At 45.7% G+C, this 27,371-nt stretch overlaps 1 protein-coding gene across 1 annotated transcript in view; it reads right to left on the reverse strand.

Moving 5' to 3' along the window:
* Window positions 1-27,371, reverse strand: part of SGIP1 (SH3GL interacting endocytic adaptor 1) — a 222,234-nt gene that overhangs the window by 16,408 nt on the left and 178,455 nt on the right. The window contains exon 15 of the mRNA XM_040361076.1: window positions 322-433. Within this exon, the coding sequence (XP_040217010.1) occupies window positions 322-433 (112 nt within the window). The remainder of the gene's footprint in view (window positions 1-321; window positions 434-27,371) is intronic.

Raw genomic sequence — 27,371 nt, forward strand, 5'->3', positions numbered from 1 at the left:
GCTGCATGCACAAGGTTTTTTTACTTTCATGCATAGAACGGCAAAAAAACATCAGCCTTTAGAACTGCATTCATTCTTCAGTGTGTTTATTCATCCACAGTGTCTAAGGAGACATCATAATACAGCTCCAGGTAAACACTCCGCTATCACCTTCCGAATCTTTTTTTGCTCAGACACCGATACTCCCCTCTTTGTCCCTTTGACCGCCGCGACCCCGAAGGAAAAATGGAAAACAGCGCAGCTTTTGTTACAGGTTTGGCAGACACACCAGCCGGTGGCGACAGATCACATGACCGGGGTACAATTACACAGGCAACTCACTTGTTCGGATCGGCTCCTTTGAAATAAGCATTGACCGTCTCAGTGAAGGCGGCTGCCACAGGCAGGGTGTCCTGGGCCCCCATGGTCAGGGGGCTGGGCCCTCGGGAGGATCCTGCAAGACAAGGAGCAGCTGCTATATTTTGTTATGGGAGTAAGATTCTCGAATTGAAAACAAAAACATACAAACACTCACAAGCACTAGGACACATCTAAACAAGACACAACTAAAAAAAAATCCATAAAGAAGAACTCCGATTAAATTGAAAACCAGGATAGTTTTAAAATAAGATCTTTAAAGGGAAGCGGTCATCTTTGACCTATGGGAGCTGCCGATGCACACAGGTTTTTAAAGGTGCAGGCAGGTCCCCTGGCAGTCCTGATTCTATCTCGGCTCTTTACGACCTAGTGAGTCTCTACCAAGGAGTTTGCAAGCCAGGTGTACAGACCTTTGAGGCTTACCTGGCTACATGCTTGTTACAAGTCAATTACCGTATATACTCGAGTATGAGCCAAGTTTTTCAGCCCTTCTTTTAGGGCTGAAAATACCCCCCCTTGGCTTATACTCGAGTCAGTGTACCTGAAATTGAGAGGCTGCGGGCGTCCATCGTTTAAAACTCGCGGTCTCCTCCTGGTCCCTTCCGTGATGGGCATTTCTCAGCAGACACAGTTCTGCCTATCACAAACATTTTCTCTCGTCCTCGGGTTTCCCAGCAGACACGGTGTTCAGTGTTCCGCCAATCACGGACGCCTTTTCATCTTCGGACAAGAGGACGTCCGTGATTGGTGGAACACTGAACACAGTGCCTGCTGGGAAATGGAGTCCGAGGATGAGAGAACGTCCGTGATAGGCGGAAATGTATCTGCTGAGAAACGACCATCACGGAAGGGACCAGGAGGAGACCGCGAGTTTTAAACAATGAATGGATGCCCGCAGCCTGTCAATTTCAGGTACAGCGACGATGGGCACAGCGACAATGGGCACGGCGACGATGGGCACGGCGACACTGGGCATGGCGACACTGGGCATGGCGACACTGGGCATGGCGACACTGGGCATGGCGACACTGGGCACAGTGAGGTTGCAATGGGCACAGTGAGGTTGGAATGGGCACAGTGAGGTTGCAATGGGCACAGTGAGGTTGCAATGGGCACAGTGAGGTTGCAATGGGCACAGTGAGGTTGCAATGGGTACAGTGAGGCGTGCAAATGGGCACAGTGAGGCGTGCAAATGGGCACAGTGAGGCGTGCAAATGGACACAGTGAGGCGTGCAAATGGACACTGTTGACCCTCTTTTCCACTTACAGTAGCTGCTGCATTCTCACCCTAGGCTTATACTCGAGTCAATACATTTTCCCATTTTTTTGTGGTAAAATTAGGTACCTTGGCTTATACTCGAGTCGACTTATACTCGGGTATATACGGTATTAACAAAGCAGAGAAGCAAGGATTAGAACACCACAGGAGCCTGCAACTGTAAAAAGCAAGTAATGCCAGTTGCGGAATTATCCTCATTGGTTTACTTTAAAATGATTAAATTTAGCCAATTAACACATTTTTCTTCCTTATTATGGAAAGTAGGTAATTTGTAGCCAGTGCCCGGCGCCCTTAAAATTGGTTTGTGTCTGTCCCTCCTCTAGCATGCTGCTAATAAGGCACCAACATTGATACATGGCAATTAAATGAAAGCTTGCATCACATGGTGGGAGCCGAGTGTTTTTACTCTTAGCTCAGACCAGTGGAAATATGCCATGCTGGAGGGGGAGGAGTGGACACACACAGGGGTAAATATTCACAATTTTCCATATGAATCCTTATGCCTCGTACACACGGTCCGATTATCGTACGTCGTATCGTTCGCATTTTGTTGCACAAAACGAATATTAGTATGATTTTTGCCGTCCAATTCTGGAAAAGCCTTCCGGTGTGCGTAGCTACGTATCTGAAATGAGGTCAAATACGCGTGACCCCCTGTTTCCTTCTGGTTTATTTTCGTGTTTCCGATCATGCGTGGTGTTCGTCCATCGATTTTTAGCGGACGCATACTGTACTGATTAAATGATTGTCGTCCGAGCAAAGTTTTCGTGTTTGTCCATTCGGATTTTGTTGGACGGACTGTCGTGATCGGCTGTCGAAAGCTGTGTACCGTGTTTCCCCGAAAATAAGCCTGGGTCTTATATTAATTTTGGCAACAAAAGACACAGTAGGGCTTATTTTTAGGGTAGGTCTTACCATGTAATGTACGGTCTTCTCTTCCCCTCCCCTTCCCTGCCTGACAGAAATACCCAGTGTGAACAGAGTTAAAAATGCTTGTAAAATCCTATAATTTACTCTATTACAGTAGTGTATAATGTACAATGTGTTTCTGTAATATAATTGTGGCAAATACCTTCGTTATAGCGCCGCTCTGCGCTTGTTTGACCCGCCAAAGCTCTCTTCCCCACAATTATATTACAGAAACACACACATTGTACATTATTTACTACTGTAATAGAGTGGATTATAGGATTTTACAAGCATTTTAAACTAGGGCTTATTTTCGGGATAGGGCTTATATTGCAGCCCTCCTGGAGAATAACCCTAGGTCTTATTTTTGGGGAAACACGGTACTAACGATCAGATTATCGAACGATCTATCCGAAAGTGATTTTTATCATCCGATAATCGGATCGTGTGTACGAGGCATTAGAGAGACAGTATGAACTTTGAGGAACTAAATTATTACTATTTTTTTTTATAATGACAATGGTAAAATATGACATGGCCATTTTAACCAGAAAAGAAAAAAATGCGGAGTTCTTCCTTAATAAGGATTATTTCTGGACACTGGTGCGTCTGTAATAAGTGTTGTACCCCAATGCCACCAATCAGTTCCCAAAGCTTTTTTCTAAATGACTGCAAAACCTTGTAGTCATTTTGCTACAGCCATCTGCCCCGGCCTTCCCACTTCCCAGCACTTTATATATATATCTCCCAGTACTGTATACTTAATATTCACATAAATGCCTGCATAGTTATTGCATTCCGTATTCTTTGCCCTTGTGGCCCACAGCACATTGTACTCCATCAGGCTCATTCAATAAAACTCTGCAAAAGGAAAAATGACAATGTACAGCCAATCAGACTGCACTACACTGTAGGCAGATCGAAGACCAATGAGTACTGATTGGTTGCTCTGGCATCCTGCACATTGCACTTCATAATTAAAAGAAAAAAAAAAAAAAACATGTGTGTAACCATATATGATCAGTGCATATGTATAATGCAAAGATGGGAAACATTTTTACACAATATTGCATGACAGTTTTCCACAGTGCTTCGCCCATGATATGGGTGATCTGCAGACTGGCTGCCGGCGTTGTGTACTGCGCATTTTAAATGCCACCCCAACACACACACATTATATATATATATTATATCACACACACACACACACAGCCGGAGCTTTTATGTGGGAAGGTTGAAGCGCCTACACAACTGTTTTCTTACAGAGGTGTTTTTGTCCATTGCAGAGCTTTCCAAACCCTTTCCTAGCAGGTTGTCTTATAAAGGAGAAGTACAGCCAAAGCTGTACTTTAGCTGTACTTCTCCTGTAGATCCCTGCAGTGTAGTTCGTTCTGCACTCCTGTGACCCATTTTCAGCAGACAGCGGGCTGAAGTCCGCTGTCGGCTGATGTTACAGAGCTTATCCAGACTCAAGAAAGATCACGACCATATGGTCGGGATCCGCCCACATGCCTGGACCGGCATCCGGCTCAGCCTCTCAGCGGCTCCCCCCCCCCCCCCCCACAGCCCAGCACTCCAGTAAGCACGGGGGGTAGAGCAAAGAGCCGGTGACTGACAGTCACCGGCTCTCTGCTCAGGGACCTCTAAGAACCAAGCGATGAGTGGTGTTTGATCGCTCAGTTCTCAGTGTTAGGGCCGGCTGGGGACAGATGCAGCATTGGATCGATGCTGCATCCAGCTAGGCAAGTATGATTCTACAAAAAAAAGCGGATTCCCATACTTCTCTTTTAACCACTTAAGCCCCGGACCAATATGCTGCTAAATGCCCAAAGGCGTTTTTACAATTCGGCACTGCGTCGCTTTAACAGACAATTGCGCGGTCGTGCGACGTGGCTCCCAAACAAAATTGGCGTCCTTTTTTCCCCACAAATAGAGCTTTCTTTTGGTGGTATTTGATCACCTCTGCGGTTTTTATTTTTTGCGCTATAAACAAAAATAGAGCCACAATTTTGAAAAAAATGCAATATTTTTTACTTTTTGCTGTAATAAATACCCCCCAAAAACATATATAAAAATTATTTTTTCCCTCAGTTTAGGCCGATACGTATTCTTCTACCTATTTTTGGTAAAAAAAAAAATCGCAATAAGCGTTTATCGATTGGTTTGCGCGAAATTTATAGCGTTTACAAAATAGGGGATATTTTTATAACATTTTTTTTTTTTTTACTACTAATGGCGGCGATCAGCGATTTTTTTCGTGACTGCGACATTATGGCGGACACTTCGGACAATTTTGACACATTTTTGGGACCATTGTCATTTTCACAGCAAAAAATGCATTTAAATTGCATTCTTTATTGTGAAAATGACAGTTGCAGTTTGGGAGTTAACCACAGGGGGAGCTGAACGTGTTAGGCTTCACCTAGTGTGTGTTTACAACAGTAGGGGGGTGTGGCTGTAGGTCTGACGTCATCGATCGAGTCTCCCTATAAAGGGGATGACACGATCGATGCGCCACCACAGTGAAGCACGGGGAAGCCGTGTTTACATACGGCTCTCCCCGTTCTTCAGCTCCGGGGAGCGGCTATAAACGTATAGCCGCGCCGTCATCCCTGATCGCTCCCCGAGGGAATCCGCCTGCCGCAGGGGGGGTCCCAATCGGACCCCCCACCCGCTAGAAGGCAAGGACGTATATATACCGTGCCATTTTGCGGACGTAAATAGTCGTGCGGCGGGCGTTAAGTGGTTAAAGCCAAAACTTCCCATTTCGGACAGAGCAGGTAATGGATATAAACACTTGTCTTTTTTTTGTCATCTGTATCCAATTTCCTTTCCCCTGTCTTGTAGACACAGCAGAAAGCAAGAGGAAATCTCTCCAAACTGAGGGGAATCCCCTTAGACAGCTGTCACTGAAACTAGTGTCCCCATTGGATGATTTCCTCTCTATTCCTGTTTGGGTGACATTGCTAACAAAAAAAAAAAAAAAAAGAGAGAATGTGAATCTTCCAAGTGGGGGGCGCAGACTGCAATAAAAACCTAACAGGAGTTCTAAGATTCCTTTACTAAAAACCTTTGGAAATAGAGAGGTTCTACCCCCTCACTATTTTGGAAAAATAAAAAAGTTTTAATCTTTAGATATGCTTTACCACAACACCCATACAAACACCTAGAGCAGTGATGGAGAATCTTGGCCCCCCCCAGATGTTTCGGAACTACATTTCCCATGATGCTCATGCACTCTGCAGTGTAGCTGAGCATCATGGGAAATGTAGTTCCAAAACATCTGGAGTGCCATGGTTCGCCATCACTGACCTAGAGCATCAGTACCTGACCTTACACATGGCTGAATGGGCGCAGTCCTAGAGACACACTTTAACCACCGGAAGATTTACCCCCCTTCATGACCAGGCCATACTTTGCGATACGGCATTGCATTACTTTAACTGACGATTGCACAGTCATGCAACGCTGTACCCAAATAAAATTTGTCATTTTTTTTTTTACAGCTTCTTTTGTTGTTATTTGATCACCTCTGCGTTTTTTACTTCTTGCGCTATAAACAAAAAAAAAAAAAGACAGACAATTTAAAAAAAATATATATTTTTTACTTTCTGCTACAAAACATATCCAATAATAATAATAATAATAATAAAAATTGAATTTCTTCATAAATTTAGGCCAATATGTATTTGGGACTACGATATTGCGGATATGTCGGACACTGAGGCCCCATACACACGGGAGAATTTATCCGCGAATACGGTCCAGCGGACCGTTTCCGCGGATAAATCCTCTCGAGGATTTCCATGCGATGGCGTGTACACACCATCGCATTGAAATCCGCGCCGAAATCCTCTGGCGATGACGTGTCGCGCCGTCGCCGCGATTATGACGCGGCGACGTGCGCGACGCTGTCATATAAGGAATTCCACGCATGCGTCAAATCATTACGACGCATGCGGGGGATCCCTTAGGACGGATGGATCTGGTGAGTCTGTACAGACCAGCGGATCCATCCGTTGGGATGGACTCCAGCAGATGGATTTGTTTATCATGTCAGCGAATATCCGATCTGCTGGAATCCATCCCAGGGGAGATATATCCGCGGAAACAGATCCGCTGGAGTGTACACACCATAGGATCTATCCGCTGAAACCCATTTGCTGGGATTTATCTGCGGATGGATTCTATGGTGTGTACGGGGCCTGACACTTTGCAGGAACCGGTGACACTAATACAGAGACCAGTGCTAAAAATATGCACTGTACTAACGACACTGGCTGGGCAGGGTTAAACACCTAGGATTGATCAAAGGGTTAACTGTGTACCTAGCCAGCGTTTTAGTGTATGGTATGTACCGCTTCACTGCCTGTTTCCCTTACTGTGGATGGCGGCGCTTGGAGCTGCCAGGATCGAGGATCGGCCTCGGCGGGGGCAGACAACGCTGGCGGCTAGGACAGGTAAGTGTCCTTATTAAAAGTCAGCAGCTACAGTGTTAGTAGCTGCTGACTTTTAATTTTTTTTGTAATGGAACCTCCGCTTTAAGTTCTTTTCAAAGAGATGTACAATCTAGACACAACATCAAGGAGATCCTGTAATTGGAATGCTGGGAAGACTTTGCAGAGGATTCTATTAACAGACTATTAAAAATGACTTTGTGATTGTCTGCTCAGAGTCAGGCCAGTAATCTAATGCGGCTTAATCAGGGAACATCATGTACAAAAATCTTCCATTTATCCTGCAATGATCATGTCACAGAGACCATGATAAATATGAGAGACCGCAGGGAACAACGATCAAAGCAATTCTAATATTCTATTTCTAGAAGTGATTTCATGGAACTGAATAAATGGGGTTTTCGATGAGTTATGAAGGGTCAGCCTGTGTATAGCAAGGATCCAAGGGTGCCTACATGTGTGGCCACATACTTGAAAGTAGGGGCGGCCCCGTCCATTAAGGGCACACTCGCACGGCCTCCCCCTTCCATCACCGCCCCCTATTAATGCGTCCGGCACCCTTCAGGACGCAGGGTGCATGAATTACAGTGGCGTTTTTTTTTTTTTTTTAACCACCCGATTAGAGCCAGAGGCAGGGCCGCCATCAAGAATTATGGGGCCCCTTACACAGCTTCAGGCATGGGCCCTCCTGGAGCAGAGAACCGGGTGGGGGGGGAGGTGCTGCCGCCTGAAATTGAGAAGCGGGGGGGTCCCTTTACAAAGAGAAGAATAAAGAAAAATATATATATATATTTATATATATATGTAATTTATATATATATATTTTTATATATATATATATATATATATATATATATATATACACACACACACACACACAAAAAAGGGGGGTTGCTGCCATCCGGGACCTCTGGGCCCTTTAACCACTTGCCGACCGCGCACCGCCGTTATACGTCCACAAGGTGGCTCGGCTGGGTGAGAGCACGTAGTATGACGTCCTCTCTCCCAGCCGCCACTAGGGGCGCGCGCGCCCCCCCGCTCGCCCCCGACTCCCATGCTTGTGCCCGGCGGGCGTGATCGCCGCCGGGCACACGCGATCGCTCGGTACAGAGCGGGGACTGGGAGCTGTGTGTGTAAACACACAGCTCCCGGTCCTGTCAGCAGGGGAAATGCTGATCTTCGGTTCATACAATGTATGAACAGAGGATCAGTGTTTCCCCTAGTGAGGCCACCCCCCCCCCCCCCCACAGTAAGAACACACCCAGGCATACTTAACCCCTTCCCCGCCCCCTACTGTTAACCCCTTCACTGCCAGTGGCATTTTTATAGTAATCCAATGCATTTTTATAGCACTGATCGCTATAAAAATGCCAATGGTCCCAAAAATGTGTCAAAAGTGTCCGAAGTGTCCGCCATAATGTCACAATACCGAAAGAAAAAATCGCTGATCGCCGCCATTACTAGTAAAAAAAATATAATAAAAATGACATAAAAATACCCCCTATTTTGTAAACGCTATAACTTTTGCGCAAACCAATCAATAAACGCTTATTGCGATTTTTTTTTACGAAAAATATGTAGAAGAAAACGTATCGGCCTAAACTGAGGAAAAAAAATGTTTTTTTTATATATTTTTGGGGGATATTTATTATAGCAAAATGTAAAAAATATTCATTTTTTTCAAAATTGGCTCTCTATTTTTGTTTATAGCGCAAAAACTAAAAACCGCAGAGGTGATCAAATACCACCAAAAGAAAGCTCTATTTGTGGGAAAAAAAGGACGCCAATTTTGTTTGGGAGCCACGTCGCACGACCGCGCAATTGTCTGTTAAAGCGACGCAGTCCCGAATCGCAAAAAGTACTCTGGTCTTTGGGCAGCAATATGGTCCGGGGGGTAAGTGGTTAATAAAAAAAATAAAATAAACATTTATATAAAAAAAAAGGGGGTTTGCCACATGGGGCCCTGGGGACCTCTGAGCCCTTTAATATATGTATATATATATAAAAAAAAAAAAAAAAAGGGGTTTGTCATCCGGGGCCCTCTGGGCTCTTTAATAATAAAAATGATATGTTCTGACTTGATCTGAAGAAGGGCGGTAGCATGTAAGCCCGAAACGCACAAGATTTGAAAAATAAAACGATTTTAAGTGCAGCAAATCTTTAACTATATATATATATATATATATATATATATATATATATATATATATATATATATATATATAAAAAAGAAAATAAATAAAAAAATATAAAACAAAATATATATATATAAAAAAAAAGGGGGGGTTGCCATCTGGGGCCCTGTGGGCCTTCGGACCCCTGGGCCCCTTACAGGTGTACTCTGCCTGTATCCCCCTGGCCAGAGGTTTGAATAGGCTTCAAAATAGGGTGGGCTCCGGATGCAGAGCATTGTGCTTGGTGCCCACCTAGGTGTGTTAGAATAGCGGATGAACATTCGCTATTCTAACACTGAATCGCCTCTCCGCTAATTAGGAAGCTTGGGCGTGAGACACATTTACCGATTGGCCGAAAGGAGAAGCGCTCTGATTGGCCGCCGAGCAGGGGAAAGAGATGCCCGCGCGTGATGCCTGCGGAGGAGAGCCGGGGAAGCCGCCTGTGGTTGAGGTTAGTGCACCGGCTGACAGTGGGGGGTTTGGGGGTGGGAGGTGCACTGTTTGCCACCCCCCAAAAAAACTAATTACCAGCAGCCACCACTGCTTGCGAGTTTCCCCCAGATTCTAACATGCAAACAGAAAATGTGCTTCCATAGAGTTGTCCATTCCTGACATGTCTCAAAATACAGCATTAAAAAATAAATAGATAAAAAAGCCGTCATCAAATCACAGTGCGCAAGCCGAACCACGCAGTGTGAATCTCTTTATCTGAGGACGCCTGTTTGTGGGAAACGCGTAGGGTGGAGCTGCTCTGCGACTCACACTCCAGCCGACACCCTACAGCAGTGCTGTGTATGCGCTTTACTGCTTGTTTGTACTGAACATGAAAGGGCAATACCTTTGGAATAGTGAATGTAAAGCCACTCTCATCATTTCTAAATTACTTCCATAGTGCTGATCTATAAGGATATACATGTATCCTTACCTGTCAAATACCTCCCCTTTAGCTGTTTGGAGCCCTGCAATACAGATTCTGTGGGTGGGTCTGTTGTTAGTAGACTCCCCGTCCACCTCTACACTATCCCTGGCCAGGCAATCGATATTTCTTACACTGAACTTCTGCTGGTCTCGTGGATTATGCCCCAGGATCACTAACATCCAGTCAAAACCCAGGAAAAGCACCACATGACTTCAGCATGTCCAATCACGCCAAGGTGTGGGGCAGCCAATCCTGGGAGAGCTGGAGAAGAAAGGAGGGGGTATGTAAAGTACACAGAATGCCTCTCTCACACATAAGATGAGGAAATCACCTGTCACTCACAGCAAGGGGGAAGAAATGGACACCTATTTCTCTGTGTGTCTGTTTTCAATCTAATTTAGGAAAGATAAGAGGATTGCTTAGCATTGGATTAACTCTTCGTGGCAAGACTGGGCACAGATGAAATGACATCCTCTGCTCTAACAGATGAGCATTCATTTAAAAAAAACGATCACGAGCGGGAGCATGGAGGTGTGTGTGTGTGTAAACACACAAATCCCTGTGCTGTCTGAGGAGAGAAGGACAGATCGTGTCTTTCTAAAAAGTAGAAAACACCATTTGTCATCTCCTATAGCGAGTCCCCACCCCCCCACAGTTAGAACACACAATAGGGAACACAGTTAGGGCTCTTTCACACGGAGCGGATCCGTATTGATCCGCTCCGTTAGCCGTTTGGCTCAGCGGGGATTCCTCCGTTAATCCCAGATGAGCCGTCGGCGGACAGGGCGGTCCCCACACAGAGTGCAGAGACCGCCCTGTCTCTCCTCCGCTCTCCCCTATGGGGAATCGGATGAATACGGACCGTGTGTCCGTATTCATCCGATCCGTTCCGCCGGATGGAAGAAAAATAGGGTTTTCTTCCGTCCGCAAAAGCGGATCTTTGCGGACGTTAGCGGATGCATCATCCGCTAACGTCTGCAATCCCATAGGGATACATTACAAGTCCGTAAACGGACTTGTAATAAATGTACCGTTTGTCCATACGTGTGAAAGGGCCCTTAATCCCCCCCCAGTGTTAACCTCTTCCCGGCCAGTGACATTTACATAGTAATCAGTGCATATTAACAGCACTGATCGCTCTGTAAATGTCAATGGTCTCAAAAAATGTGTCAAAAGTGTCCGACCTGTGCAATACCGCAAAAAAAAAAAAAAAAGGAGATCAGCACCATTTGGGTACAAAAACATTGCACGACCGCGCAACTGTCAGTTAAAGCAACGCAGTGCCGTATCGCAAAAAAATGGCCTGGTCATTGGGCAGCCAAATCTGAGGTGAAAAACCTTCTGTGCTGTAGGTATCACCCCCCCCCCCCCAAAAAAAAAATTCTTACCAGAGCAACAACCAAACCAGCGATGCGCACGAGAGCAGCTGCTCTCACTGTCGTTTCCCTGCTCATTGCCAGATTAATTGCAAATTAAATGCTGTGGCGCGGGGGGAGGGGCTAAGCCACCCGCTCTGTCTCAAACGCAGACGGGGGGGCTCACACGGGTGCCCCCATGGAAGGCGGCTTTTCATGAGGGCACCAGTCGAAGAGTAAGGGCCTGGAGCACCGGTGGGGGACCCCAGAAGAAGAGGATCAAGGCTGCTCTGTGCAAAAGCATAACATGTTTGTTATTTTAATAATAATAAAAAAAGTAAACAAAGTGAACACTGCTTCTATTTAAATATATATATATATATATATATATATATATATATATATATATATATATATATATATATTTATTTATTTATATGAGAGCTGGTGAGTTAAACCTAATGGTTTCTTTTATCTCTAGTGGTGAGATCGCCATGTTTGCACACCCAGACACATATCTGCCCGATAGGGAGACTAATGCCCTGTACACACGATCGGTCAATCTGATGAGAACGGTCTGATGGATTTTTCCATCAGTTAACCGATGAAGATGACGGATGGTCAGTCGCGCCTACACACCATCAGTTAAAAAAAACGATCGTGTCAGAACGCGGTGACGTAAAACACAACGACGCGCTGAAAAAAAATGAAGTTCAATGCTTCCGAGCATGCGTCAACTTGATTCTGAGCATGCGTGGATTTTTAACCGATGGACGTGCCTAAAAAACGATCGTTTTTTTTGTCCATCGGTTAGGTATCCATCGGTTAATTTTAAAACAAGTTTCACATTTTTTAACCTATGGATAAATAACCGATGGGGCCCACACATGATCGGTTTGGTCTGATGAAAACGATCCATCAGACCATTCTCATCGGATTGACCGATCGTGTGTACGCAATATAAGTAGGTGGACACTACATGGGGGAAACCACTCATGAGCTACAAGACAACAGTGGTTTATTCAGCCCATAAAACTCCACCTATAATGCAATTATTATTGATAGATTGATACTGAACAAAAAAAAAAAAAAAAAGTTATAAAAAAAATAAAAAGGTAGGCCTCATTGTGAGAAGTAGCAAAACCAATCCTGCCTATTGAGAGTAACAGGCAGTTTTTTTTATTCCGTTTTGTTTTCTGATTATAAAAGAATATTGTACTGAAGACATATGCAGGCTGCCATTGCTGACATGCCCTTTGGATATACAGTGGAACCTTGGATTACGAGCATAATCCGTTCCAGGAGAATTCTCGTAATCCAATGCACTTGCAAATCAAAGCGAGTTTCCCCATAAAAGTCAATGGAAATGGAAAAAATTTGTTCCGCATTGACTTCAATGGCATGCAATACTGCATGTGGCCAGAGGTGGAGAGGGCGCCGGAGAGCCTCGGAAATGATCGGGGGGACAGCTCGGCTGACCTCAGAAACAAACAGGAACGGCGTATCTCCGAACGGCACCGATCGGCTCTGGCTCCCCCGCCCCTCAGGCCAAATGTGTTACTGTACACCCCATTAGCTTGAATTCTGCTCGTTTTGCGAGACAACACTCGCAAACTGAGTCAGATTAATATCCCAGGGTGCATTGCTCCAAAGGACGTCATTGGTTACAACGTGAACGTAAATGGCGTCCAGCCCCATTCACGGACGACTTACGCAAACGACGTAAATTTATAAATTTTGACGCGGGAGCGACGGCCATACTTAACATTGGTTGCCCCTCATATAGCAGGGGCAACTTTACGCCGGAAAAACCTAACATAAACGTTGTAAATTCACTGCGTCGGCCGCGCGTACGTTCGGGAATTCGCGTATCTAGCTAATTTGCATACTCGACGGGGAAAACGACGGAGGCAACACCTAGCGGACAAAAAAAAAAAAAGCATTTAAGATCCGACGGCGTAAGAGCCTTACGCCTGTCGGATCTAATGGATATCTATGCGTAACTGATTCTAGGAATCAGACGCATAGATACAACGGCCCAGATTAGGACTTACGACGGCGTACATGGCGTTGCGCCGTCGTAAGCCCTTTGAGAATCTGGGCCTAAACCGGATTTATTTTTTATCTTTTAATGGGCTATTAATAATTTTGAGATTTTTTTTTTTTTGGCTGGAGTTCTACTTTTGTTTCTGAACAGATTAAATCACCAGCTCTTTGTTTATATTGCAAGACAGGCATGCTAGGGGAGGAGAGGAGATGAGCAGAATATTGGTGTTTTTGCTTTACACATGAATGAATTGCTTCACAGTGCTTGCAGCTACAGAGGTCAGTGATGGCTTGTGTGTTAAAAGTAATATACTTTGTGTTATGAATGTGTAGGTTTGAACGTCCAAAGCCTGCCCACAGTTTCCCATTCAGACACTTTCAAAGCAAGGCCACTATTTTCTAAATGGGTAAAAGAAGGCATGCTACAATTTAAATAAAATGTTAATTCTTACCAGTATAGATCACGTAGCTATACTGGACAACTGTTGTGCCATCACTTGACAAACCTTTTAATGAACACAGATACAATATTTTACTCTTTGTACTTTTTCTGTTACTATGCTTTTTTCAGACATATTTCATTTTCAAATTTAGTTTATTCTACAGATAATACAATTAGCATTCCAAGTTTTTTTCCTGCATTGTTAAAGTGATATTAAGGGCTCTATTTTTTTTTTTTTTTTTTAATAAAAACATGTTATACTTACCTGCTCTGTGCAATGGTTTTGCATAGAACAGCCCCAATCCTTCTCTTCTCGGGTCCCCCAGCTGGCGATTACGGCCCTTCCCCCTTTGCCAGGTGCTCCCATAGCAAGCCACAAAAGCTGGCACGCCATTTTCAAATGCAATTTTTTTTATATATTTTTTTTAACACGAAAGTCTCATACAAAGCATAACACATATCTTAAAGATGCAGATGTCCGCTTTATCAAAGTGACAAGATAGAGAAGTGCCGAAAAATTGTGGTTTTGTATGGGGCTTTGGTATAAAAAAAAAAAAGAACACGTTGGGCCAGATCCACAAAAACGGGCGTATATTTAGGAGGGTGTAGCGCATCTCATATGCGCTACGCCGCCGTAAATAAGAGTGGCTCCTAGGGTATCCACAAAGAACTTGCACCCATATGCGGGCCGGTGTAGCGTAAATCTGCCGGCGTAAGCCCGCGTAATTCAAAGCAGGCTTGGAGTGGGCGTGTTGTATGGTAATCTGGTATGACCCCACGTAAATGACGTTTTTTGAACGGCGCATGTGCCGTCCACGGGGGTATGCCAGTACGCATGCTCGAAATCATGTCGCAAATAGTCAATGCTTTCGACGTGAACGTAATTTACCCAAAGCCCTATTCGCGAGCGTTTTACGCAAACGACGTAAAATTCAACGCTGTCCTGACGTCCATACCCAACATTGCATACACCTCATAGAGGCAGGGGTAACGTTACACCTAAAAAAGCCTTACGTAAACAACGTAAAAAAATGCGCCGGGCGGACGTACGTTTGAGAATCGGCGTATCTAGCTAATTTGCATACTCTACGCGGAAATAAACGGAAACGCCACCTATCGGCCAGCGTAAATATGCACCTAAGATCCGACGGCGTACTAAGACGTATGTCAGTCGGATCTAGCCCACATTCAGTGGTATCTTGTTTTGTGGATACAAAACAAAGATACGACGGCGCATCGTAGAACTTACGCGGCCGTAAGTTCTTTGTGAATCTGGCCCGATGCATTTGTACATGGTGTGCAAGCTTTTCCCAGCAATGGATATTTGACAGGACCCTTGTTGGCCAAGCATCAGATCACATCTTTCTAGCGGTTGGGAGACCATGTGGTATGGTACATGGTCTCCAACATTGTGGTATGGACTGTTGTTCATTCCATGTATGGGCACTATGGTTGTACAGAGGTCGATCGACTCCTGTACAACCACCCTGTTGTAAACTTTTCACTCAATCATTGCTGCTGGCCAAGGCCAGCAGCTCTGATTAGTGTGTATTCTGGCAGTGGTGTTTTGATTAAAATCAATGCAGTACTTACCTTTTTTGAGATAGATGTTCTCCCGCCGCTTTCGGGTATGGTCTTCGGGACTGGGCGTTCCTATTTGATTGACAGCCTTCCGACGGTCGCATACAGCGTGTCACGAGTTACCGAACGTCGGTGCGGCTCTATACGGCACCTGCGCACCGACGTTCGGCTACTATCGGAAACTGGGGTGACGCGCTGTATGCGACCGTCGGAAGGCTGTCAATCAAATAGGAACGCCCAGTCCCGCAGCCCATACCCGGAAGCGGCGGGAGAACATCTATCTCAAAAAAGGTAAGTACTGCATTGATTTTAATCAAAACACCCGATTCTGCTTCCCGTAATTAGGCCCAATCTACTGTTAAAAATATATTTTTTGGGGTGAACCTCCACTTTAAAGGGGTTGTAAAGGTACCATATTTTTTTTACCTAAATAGCTTCCTTTACCTTAGTGCAGTCCTCCTTCACTTACCTCAACCTTCCATTTTGCTTTTAAATGTCCTTATTTCTTCTGAGAAATCCTCACTTCCTGTTCTTCTGTCTGTAACTCCACACAGTTATGCAAGGCATTCTCCCTGGTGTGGAGTGTCGTGCTCGCCCCCTCCCTTGGACTACAGGAGAGTCAGGACGCCCACTAACACACAGCTCCTTTCTCTATCTGCAACGTAGAGAGCGTCCTGACTCCCCTGTAGTCCAAGGGAGGGGGCGAGCACGACACTCCACACCAGGGAGAAAGCCTTGCATTACTGTGTGGAGTTACAGACAGAAGAAGGAAGTGAGGATTTCTCAGAAGGGGGGGGGGGGGAGCATGCATATAAACTTCAATGCAGAAAATATCACAATGGAATAATGGCAGTAATCATAGTAACATCTGATCTCTTCCCCCCCCCCCCCCCCGGTACATCATGCTGATAACACGGCACATGCTGCATCATGGGGGCAGTTTTTTCATGGTTAAGGTGATTCTGTGACACAGGAGCGGCAATGTCATGTTCTAATGCTCACCTCTGGCAGTAAGAATCATGGAGACAGCACAATGTACATATTAAATGTTCCAAAACAGGTCATGTAGATATTGAAAGCAATACCAAAAGGCATGTATTAGCGGGCCGTAAGAGCAAGAAAAAAGTGCCAAGGATATGACAACAAATAGTACGTGCAAGAACATGAGTGCAAAGAGTGTGACGGCAAGAAGTATGCACAGGGGAGCAAGTCAAAAGAGTATGAAGTTTATGATGATGAACAAGATGCGGGGGGAGAAGAGCATGTGTGGAAGAAGAGTGCAGAGGGTATGAAACTGGGTAGTAAGTTTGAAAGAGCAGCGTGGAATGTATGCAGGAGATGTTTGTGGAGGGTACAAAGACAAGAAGTATGAGTGGGACAGGAGCGTGGATGGCAAGCTGATGGGCAGAAGGTGCAAGAGATGAATGCAGAAAGTATGATGGCGGGTAGTATGTGTGGAAGAGCAGCACAGGTGGTATACGCAGGAAAGGTGAGGGTACGGCAGTCTGTGTGGGGGGGGGGGGGGGTACGAAGGTGGGCATGTGTGTAAAGAGGGAGCAGGGGGAGTTTGACGACAGACTGTGTGGGAGAGGTAAGACAACTAACCATATTAGTGGGAGAGGTGTGCAGAGGATGCTGGACCGTATATGTGGGAGAGGAGTGTGAAGTGTTGGGACAGAGCACCCAATGTTTGAGAGATTTCGTTGGGAAAGAAGACTACAAAAGCGTACACAACAGACCGGGTGTGTTATGCCGGGTACTGACGAGCAAACATGTACGATGAAACCGGTTCGTCGGACCGTTTTCACCGTACATGTCTGCCCGGGGATTTCTGTATGGTGGCTGTACTAACCATCATACAGAAATGCGCGCGTAAACAATACGCGGGGCGTGTCCGCGCTGTCGCCGCGACGATGACGCGGCGACGTGGGCGGGCCTGCCAGTTAAATGCTTCCACGCATGCGTCAAAGTCATTCGACGCATGCGAGGGATGGCGGGCGCTCGGACATGTACGGTAGGTCTGTACAGACGACTGAACATGTCCGAGCAGGCAGGATTCCAGCGGGCTGTTTTAAAACAAGCCCGGAAATATTTGCCCGCTGGGAAAAGGCCCGGCGGGCAATTGTTTGCTGGAATCCTGCATACATGTTCGGTCGTCTGTACGGGGCCTAAGATTAAGGCTAGGTTCACACCATTGCGAATTGGATGTTCGGTTCCCTGCATACAATTGTGCAATAGCAGGAGATTGTAACCGGCTCTCTATGGAGCTTGGTTCACATATCTCTGCAGCGGGTCCGGTGCGTTTCGCTGGGTGTCTTTTGGTCGGTTTCAGGTCCAAATTCAGCCCAAATTTCAGGCTGAACAGTGAACCAGGAGGCACCGGCCCCCTGCAGTGAGACGGATGCGGCGATGGTGTGAACCCAGCCTTAGGGAATGGGGTGGAAAGCGAGGGCGGATAGGGCACACTTTTGCTAGTTTTAAATTTTCTGCTGTGACAAGTTTGTTTCTTAAAGGGGTCGTAAAGGTAATTTTTTTCCCCTAAACGGCTTCCTTTACCTTAGTGCAGTCCTCCTTCACTTACCTCATCCTTCCATTTTGTATTTAAATGTCCTTATTTCTTCTGAGAAATCCTCACTTCCAGTTCTTCTGTCTGTAACTCCACACAGTAATGCGAGGCTTTCTCCCTGGTGTGGAGTGTCGTGCTCGCCCCCTCCCTTGGACTACTGGAGAGTCAGGACGCCCACTAACACACAGCTCCTTTCTCGATCTGCAACGTAGAGAGTGTCCTGACTCTCCTGTAGTCCAAGGGAGGGGGCGAACACGACACTCCACACCAGGGAGAAAGCCTCGCATTACTGTGTGGAGTTACAGACAAAAGAACAGGAAGTGAGGATTTCTCAGAAGAAATAAGGGCATTTAAAAGAAAAATGGAAGGATGAGGTAAGTGAAGGAGGACTGCACTAAGGTAAAGGAAGATATTTAGGGAAAAAAAATTGTACCTTTACAACCCCTTTTAAAGGGTTAGTAAAAGGAAAAAAAAAATTTCCTTTAAAATAACAAACATGTTATACTTGCCTCTACTGTGCAGTTCGTTTTGCACAGAGTGGCCCCGATCCACGTCTTCTGGGGTCCCTCAGCGGCTGTCTCTGGTCCTCCACGCAAGTACTGACCACAGTCATGCGAGAGCATCACTGGATGCGATTGACAGCAGCGGCAGCCAATGGCTGCGCTGCTCTCAATCCATCCACTCTAGCCAATCAGCGGCCAGGCTGAGTGGCGAAGAGGATCTCGGGACCGCGCGCCGGGACTTTCGAGGGGTCAGGTAAGTATAACGGGGGCCTGGCAGCATCAGATGTTTTTTCACCTAAAAGTGGAGGTTTACCCAAAAAATCTTTTTTTTAACATTAGATTGAGGCCAATTACCGGAAGCAGAATCGGGTGTTAATTTTAAAATCAATGCAGTACTTACCGTTTTAGAGATCGATGTTCTCCCGCCACTTCCGGGTATGGGCTGCGGGACTGGGCGTTCCTACTCGATTGACAGCCTTCCGACGGTCGCATACAGCGTGTCACGAGTTCCCGAAAGTAGCCGAACGTTGGTGCACAGGCGCCATATACAGCCGCACCGACGTTCGGCTTCTTTCTGCAACTGGTGACGCGCTGTATGCGACCGTCGGAAGGCTGTCAATCAAATAGGAACGCCCAGTCCCAAAGATCATACCCGGAAGCCACGGAGAACATCTCTCTCTAAAACAGTAAGTACTGCATTGATTTTAACATAAACATCCGATTCTGCTTCGCATAATTAGCCTAAATCTAATGTTAAATTTTTTTTTTCGGGTGAACTCCCGCTTTAATGCATAGATTGCATTAAGGTGACATTTTATTTTACTTTACAACTCCTTTAAGGATACAACAGAGGCCTTTTAGACCTCCGAATGCCTCCTCTGTGCCAATTAGCTAAAGACAACCTGATTACTCACATTGGCAGGTCCTTGTCATCCTCAAGTACAATGCAAGGCTTGCATTTTATGTGATGACATCACAGTGCAAACACCCAGTTAGAAACCCCTTTCACACCGAGGTGATTTGCAGGCGCTATAAACGCTAAAAATAGCACCTGCAAAGCCCCCACCGAAAGATCTCTCTCTACAATGTGAAACCCCCGAGGGCTTTCACACTGGAGCGGTGCGCAAGCAGGACGGTAAAAAAAAAGTCCTGCTAGCAGAATCTTTGCTGCGCATAAGGAGCGGTGAATACACCGCTCCTAAAGCGCCCCTGCACATTGAAATCAATGGGCAGCGCGACCGAACCGCTGCTGCAGCGGCGCTTTGCGGGTGGTTTTAACCCTTTCTAGCGGGGGTTAAAAGAGTCAAAATAGCGACAAGAAATTGACGGTAATGCGCCGCTAAAAATAGCGGAGCTTTACCACCGACGCACCCACTTCCCCAGTGTGAAAGGGGTCTTGGAGTAGACTTTGGGGAAACAGATGCAAAGCATGGAAGAAGCATGCCAGAGTGAGGAATGAGGTAAGTATTGCAGCTTTTTCCTCTAACCCCTAGACTTAATGAGCATTTAACCATTGCAGTGCAGGGAGGTGCCACTCAGGGGCGGACTGACAACTCATGGGGCCCCCAGGCAATAGATGATTATGGGGCCCCTGGGCTTACAGATGGCCACCACGCCAGGAGGCCGTGCAGAGGCAGGGCAGCTAAAATCTCCGGATTTTCACATCAAAAGCATGTCGGTTTCGGACACTTTTAGGGACAGATGTAAAAAAAAACAGATTTTTACATACTGTCCCTGGTTTTATTGAGCCTGGAAACCCTGATGGGGCCCCCTAGTGGCATGGGGCCCTCGGGCAGTGCCTGAGAGTCCCAATGGTCAGTCCGCCCCTGGTGCCACTGCAAAGTATTTTTTCCTGCTGCCCGAAATGAGGCTTTAAAAATACATATGTTAAAGTGTTACTAAACCCAGGACACTGCATCCACTATATCTGGTTTCCCACAGTACACAGAACATGGAAATGCAATAGTTTCAGTAAATATAAACTGCTAAATTCCTTTTCTCATCAGCAGTATATAGCAGTCTTGTGATTTCTATCAGTGTCCAGCCAAGCACTGGTTAACCACTTCCCGCCCGGCCTATGGCCGATTTACGTCCGGGAAGTGGTTCTGAAATCATGACAGGACGTCCTGCAGGATTTCATGCCGGGCGCGCAGCGCGGCGATCGGTGATGCGGGGTGTCAGTCTGACACCCTGCATCACCGATCTCGGTAAATAGCCTCCAGCGGAGACTCTTTACCACGTGATCAGCTGTGTCCAATCATGGCTGATCACGATGTAAACGGGAACAGCCGTTGATGGCTCTTCCTCACTCGCGTCTGACAGACACGAGTAGAGGAGAGCCGATCGGCGGCTCTCCTGACAGGGGGGGTTCGCGCTGATTGTTTATCAGCGCAGCCCCCCCTTGGATCGCCACACTGGACCACCAGGGTGGGCCAAAAAAAAAAAAAAAGCCTGAAAAAAAAAAAGTCTAAAAAAAAAAAAAAAAAAAAAATGCATTAAAAAAAAAAAAAAAAAAATGCCAAAAAGTGCCCACAAATGGGCACTGACTGGCAACCTGGGAAAATCAGTGCTGCCCCACAGTGTCCATCAGTGCCACTCCAGTGTCCATCAGTGCCACCCCACAGTGTCCATCAGTGCTACCCCACAGTGTCCATCAGTGCTACCCCACAGTGTCCATCAGTGCTACCCCACAGAGTCCATCAGTGCTACCCCACAGTGCCCACCCATGCCCAGTGCCCACCTATCAGTGCCCATCTGTGCCACCCATAAGTATCCATCAGTGCCACCCATGAGTGCCCAGTGCCGCCCATCAGTGCCGCCTATGAGTGCCCATCAGTGCCGCCTATGAGTGACCATCAGCGCCGCATACCAGCGCCGCCAATCAGTGCCACCTCATCTGTGCCCATCAGTACTACCTCATCGATGTCCATCAGTGCCATCTCATCGGTGCCCATCAGTGCCGCCATATCAGTGCCCGTAATTGAAAGAGAAAAACGTATTTACAAAAAAATGACAGAAAAAAATAAAAACTTAATTTTTTTTCAAAATGTTCAGTCTTTTTTTAGTTGTTGCGCAAAAAAAATAAAAATCGCAGAGGTGATCAAATACCACCAAAAGAAAGCTCTATTTGTGGGGAAAAAAGGACGTCAATTTAGTTTGGGTACAGTGTAGCATGACCGCGCAATTGCCATTCAAAGTGCGACAGTGCTGAAAGCTGAAAATTGGCTTGGGCGGGAAGGTGCGTAAGTGCCTGGTATGGAAGTGGTTAAAGCTTGTAGGAGGAGTAGTTTTTCTGACTGTCCTATGAGACTACAAGACCCCTGACCCTCTGTCTGGACAGTGCCGATTGGCCATGTGCGGATCACATGCATCCTCCCAAGAAAAAAAAAAAAAAACCTCTCAAGCAATACACACCAAACTAAACATGTGCAGCCTGACTCTATAGACTGTGTTATCAGGAAATTATTAGGGGACAGTGGAAGGAGGGGAGGATCAGAGAAGACAGGATCAAACAGCCTTTTTACACAATGTGGGATTAACCCCCTTAGGTTCCACGGTGAGTATAACAAGCATGCTTTACTGCATGCAATACAGACTGATTTTTCCATTGTGGGTTTAGCAACACTTTAATGCAGTGGTCATCAACCCTGTCCTCAGGGCTCACCAACAGGCCAGGTTTTGGTGTCCGTTTAATAAACTGTGAAGTTTTTTCTCCGTTCAGTTCACAGCAGTTCTCATGAGGAGAATTATCTCCTCTGCAGCCGGTTTAATAAACTGAGAACTTCAGTTCTCAGATGGTGAACAGAGGTGAAGTTTTTTCTCTGAAAACAGTCGAGATCTGTGTAAAAGTGGGTGGACTGCCTGTAATCTCGTGAGATATTGTGAGATTATGGTGCAGCCGAATTCAAAAAGTGAAACTAACGTTTAAAAGAACATGTAATTAATGTTCTCAGACTTGTGATAAAATATATATATATATATATATATATATATATATATATATATATATATATATACATACATACATACATATATACCGTATTTATCAGCCTATTGTGCGCACCAGCGTATAGCGCGCACCCCTATTCTGGACATGAAATTCCTGAATTTTATTTATTTTTTATTACTTACAGTTTTGGTGCCTTGCCTGGCGTCCATCGGCGGCCTTGTCCGGTCTGGCGTCCGTCTGCGGCCTTCGTGGTGTCCTTCCCGCTGCTCCCACGCTGTCTCTGAGCCGATCCCTGCTTCCCGCGCTGTGTTTGAACGCCGCCGCCGACGACATATACCGAGCGCAGTACACTCGGGCACGCTCGGCTCCTCTTGCATAACCTAGAAGGGAGCCGAGCCTGGCCGACTGTACCCGAGTGTACTGCGCTCGGTATATGTCGGCGGCGACGTTCAAACACAGCGCGGGAAGCAGGGATCGGCGGCGGCGTTCAAACACAGTGCGGGAAGCAAGTATCGGCGTATATTGTGCACCCACAATTTTGCCCTGATTTTAAGGGCAAAAAAGTGCGCGGTATATGCCGATAAATACGGTATATATGTGTGTGTGTGTGTGTGTGTGTATATATATATACACACACACACACGTGTATATTGTTGTTAATATTCATTTTTTTTTTTTTTACAAGTTAATATTCATTTTTAACCCACTGGTGTTGAAATTAGGTAGAAATAAGCCTTCTTCCTCTTATCACACCAGCTTCTCTCCCAGATTCTCCACCTCTGAGCTGGTGAATCTGGAAGGGAGATATTTCAGTGGAAGAGCTGTGAAATCTTCAGATCACGGTTTATTAAACTGGCCGTTTGTGACAAAACATCCATGTGATGTGATGTGAAGTGAAGAATGTGTTCTCTGCTCCTTATCACAGTTTATTAAACCGGCAATGCTCTGTGATAAGCAGTGATCAGCCGTGATCATCATGATCTCGGCTTATCACGGTTTATTAAACGTACACCTTTATGTATTACCTAGGGGAGATGCAGACGCAATCACTGAGCAGCAAATGATATCACCTGTGATGTATTTCAGTTATCTTGCAAACCTGGCCTGTTAGTGGGCACTGATGACAGGGTTGATGACCACTGCTTTAATGAATAGGAAAGATATCACAGAATAAGACAGCATCAAAAAAAAAAAAAGTTGTGATTTTTTTATAAATTATAACATGACTGCATTATTCTGCCGTTTTCAATCAGTGAACTCTAAAAACTGAAAGAAAAAAAAATAAAAATAAAAAGGCAGCACGTGCAACCACTCACTGTGAGCCCTATTGAATAACAATGCGTGACGCAGCAGTTAGTACTTGTGTTAATAACAGAGAACGGGATTGTTCCTGGGGTTTTCTCTGCTTGTCTTTGATAAAAATGTCAGCTGTTTCCTGGGAACATGTTATTTTCCTATTTCTAGCAAGCGTCTCTCAGTGATATATAACAATGTATACACAATTCAAAGTCAGTTTTCTCACCAACAAATCAGTTAAGAGTCATAGGGGGGTTGATTTACTAAAACTGGATTGCGCCAAATCAAGTGTAGCTGTGCGTGGAAGCCAATCAGCAAGCTTGTTCAGTGACCTGATGGCGAACCTTGGCACTCCAGATATTTTGGAACTACATTTCCCATGATGAGTTCAGAGTGCATGAGAATCATGGGAAATGTAGGTCCAAAACATTTGGGGTGCCAAGGTTCGCCATCGCTGCCCTAAGTTCACACCTGTGTTTCTGTGGGCCGTGTTTGCGCAGGCATGGTTGCAAAATCAGACGGATGGCGATACGTCCTCATCCGTCCATGGCGGATCAGATCAGGTGAGATCTGATGAAAACGGACACCAACTTTTCTAATGCCGCGTACACACGACCGTTTTTCAGGTTTTAAAAAATGACGTTTTTTTTTATGTCATTAAAAACGATTGTGTGTGGGCTCCAGAGCATTTTTCACAATCTAAAAAATGTCCATTAAAAATTTCGAACATGCTCTATTTTTTCACAACGTTTTTAACTTTGTCGTTTTTAACCACTTGCTGACGGCCGTACGACTTTGTACGGCCTCAGCGCGGCTCCCAATCTCTAACAGGCCGTGTTTTTACGGCCTCTCCTTTACACGTTCCCCGCGCGCGCTCCCGAGCGCGCGGCGGGGAACTTCTGTACTGGCCGTGTCCCTTGGACACAGCCAGTCACAGATCGCCGTGAACGGCCAATCGGAGCGGCCGTTTCCTAGGCGATCTGTGCGGCCAATGAGAGATGATCTCATATGTTTACATATGAGATCATCTCTCATTCCCGGCTCTCGCAGACAGCGGTGCTGTCAGGGGAGAGAGGAGACGGATCTGTGTCTCTTGTACATAGAGACACAGATCGGTCACCCCCCCTCCCCCACAGTTAGAACACTAATTAGGGTACACATTTAACCCCTTCCTCACCCCCTAGTGTTAACCCCTTCCCTGACAGTCACATTTATACAGTAATTAGTGCATATTTATAGCACTGATTGCAGTATAAATGTGAATGGCGCCAAAAATGTGTCAAAAGTGTCCGATGTGTCCGCCATAACGTCGCAGTCCCAATAAAAATCGCAGATCGCCGCCATTTCTAGTAAAAAAAAACTATTTATACAGTAATTAGTGCATATTTATAGCACTGATTGCAGTATAAATGTGAATGGCGCCAAAAATGTGTCAAAAGTGTCCGATGTGTCCGCCATAACGTTGCAGTCCCAATAAAAATCGCAGATCGCCGCCATTTCTAGTAAAAAAAAAAATTATACAGTAATTAGTGCATATTTATAGCACTGATTGCAGTATAAATGTGAATGGCGCCAAAAATGTGTCAAAAGTGTCCGACGTGTCCGCCATAACGTCGCAGTCCCAATAAAAATCGCAGATCGCCGCCATTTCTAGTAAAAAAAAAAAAAAAATAATAATAATAATTCTGTCCCTTATTTTGTAGGCGCTATAACTTTTGCGCAAACCAGTCGCTTATTGCGATTTTTTTTTTTTTTACTAAAAATATGTAGAATACGTATCGGCCTAGACTGAGGATTAAAAAAAAACGTAAAAAAAAAAATTGAGCTATTTATTATAGCAACAAAGTAAAAATATTTTATTTTTTTTCAAAATTGTCGCTCTATTTTTGTTTATAGCGCAAAAAATAAAAACCGCAGAGGTGATCAAATACCACCAAAAGAAAGCTCCATTTGTGGGGAAAAAAGGACGTTAATTTTGTTTGGGAGCCATGTCGCACGACCGCGCAATTGTCAGTTAAAGCGACGCAGTGCCGAATCGCAAAAAGTCCTCTGGTCAGGAAGGGGTTTAAGTGCCCAGTAAGGAAGTGGTTAAGGTTGTAAAAAAAGGTCATGTGTGGGCTTTAACGACGTGAAAAAACGCGCATGCTCAGAAGCAAGTTATGAGACAGGAGCGCTCGTTCTGGTAAAACTACCGTTCGTAATGGAGTAAGCGCATTCATCACGCTGTAACAGACAGAAAAGCGCGAATAGTCTTTTACCAATACAAAATCAGCAAAAGCAGCCCAAAGGGTGGCGTCATCCGCATGGAACTTCCCCTTTATAGTGCCGTCGTACGTGTTGTACATCACCGCGCTTTGCTAGAGCATTTTTTTTTCACGATGTGTAGGCAAGGCCGTTTTAATGATCGGGTTGAAAAAAATGTCGTTCTTTTTCTAGACCCTTAAAAACGTAATTTTTTTGAACCCGAAAAAACGTGTGTACGCGGCTTTACGCTCGTATTTTTGCCAACATTTTTACGAGCACCAACTTTCTAATAAAATTATTTTTTTATTTTTATTAAAAGGGCCCAGAGGTCCCCTGGGGCCCAGATGGCTGCCCCCCCTTTATACATATTATATATATACATACACACACACAAAAAGGGGGGTTTCCCTGGGGACTGGGGGGATAGCCATCCGGTATATATATATTTTTTATTAAAGGGCCCAGAGGTCCCCAGGGGCCCGGATGGCTACCCCCCCTTTTATATAATTTTTTTTTGCAAGGGGCCCAGAAGTCCCCAGGGCAACCCCCCCTTTTTTTGTTCCTAAGCACCCCCCCCCCGCTTTTCAATTCACGCCCCCCCCCCTCTGCTCCAGGGGGCTCACTCATGCCTGATGCTGTGTTAGGCCTTGTATACACGACCGAACATGTCCGCTGAAACTGGTCTGTGGAACGGCCTAGCGAACAGTTTTCCGGCCTAGTGGACAGGTTTCCAGTGGACAAAAGTTTCTTAGCATGCTAAGAAACTTGTCCGCTGGAAACATGTCCGTCGGACATGTCCGATGGTTAGTACGACTCATCGGACATGTCCGCTGGTTATGACGTATAACCAGCGACCCGAAATCCCGCGCATGCGACGAATTGATTCGACACATGCTTGGAAGCATTGAACTTGCGTGTTGGAGAATGTCGGTGTCTTCTACGTCACCGCGTTCTCTGTCAGCGGGGATTTTGGTCTGATGGTGTGTACACACATCAGACCAAAAGCTCCCAGCAGACATGTCCGATGAAAACGGTCCGTGGACCGTTTTCATCGGACATGTCTGCTTGTGTGTACAAGGCCTAAGGGGCCCCCTAATTCCTGGGTGCGGGTGCACGGAACCAAATGCACACATAGTGCACGGATGTCATATTGGGGGCAGCAGCTGTGTCCTTGCAACTGCTACTTTCCAATTGACATCAATGGGACTGCCTCCAAGTGGAAGCACGCAACACCCGTGCATCCCTGTGCATGTAAACATGGCCCTCGATCCTCCCTGTGTGAACAAAGCCTTAA

This window comes from Rana temporaria, chromosome 7 (genome assembly GCF_905171775.1).
Source record: "Rana temporaria chromosome 7, aRanTem1.1, whole genome shotgun sequence".
Lineage (NCBI taxonomy): Eukaryota > Metazoa > Chordata > Amphibia > Anura > Ranidae > Rana > Rana temporaria.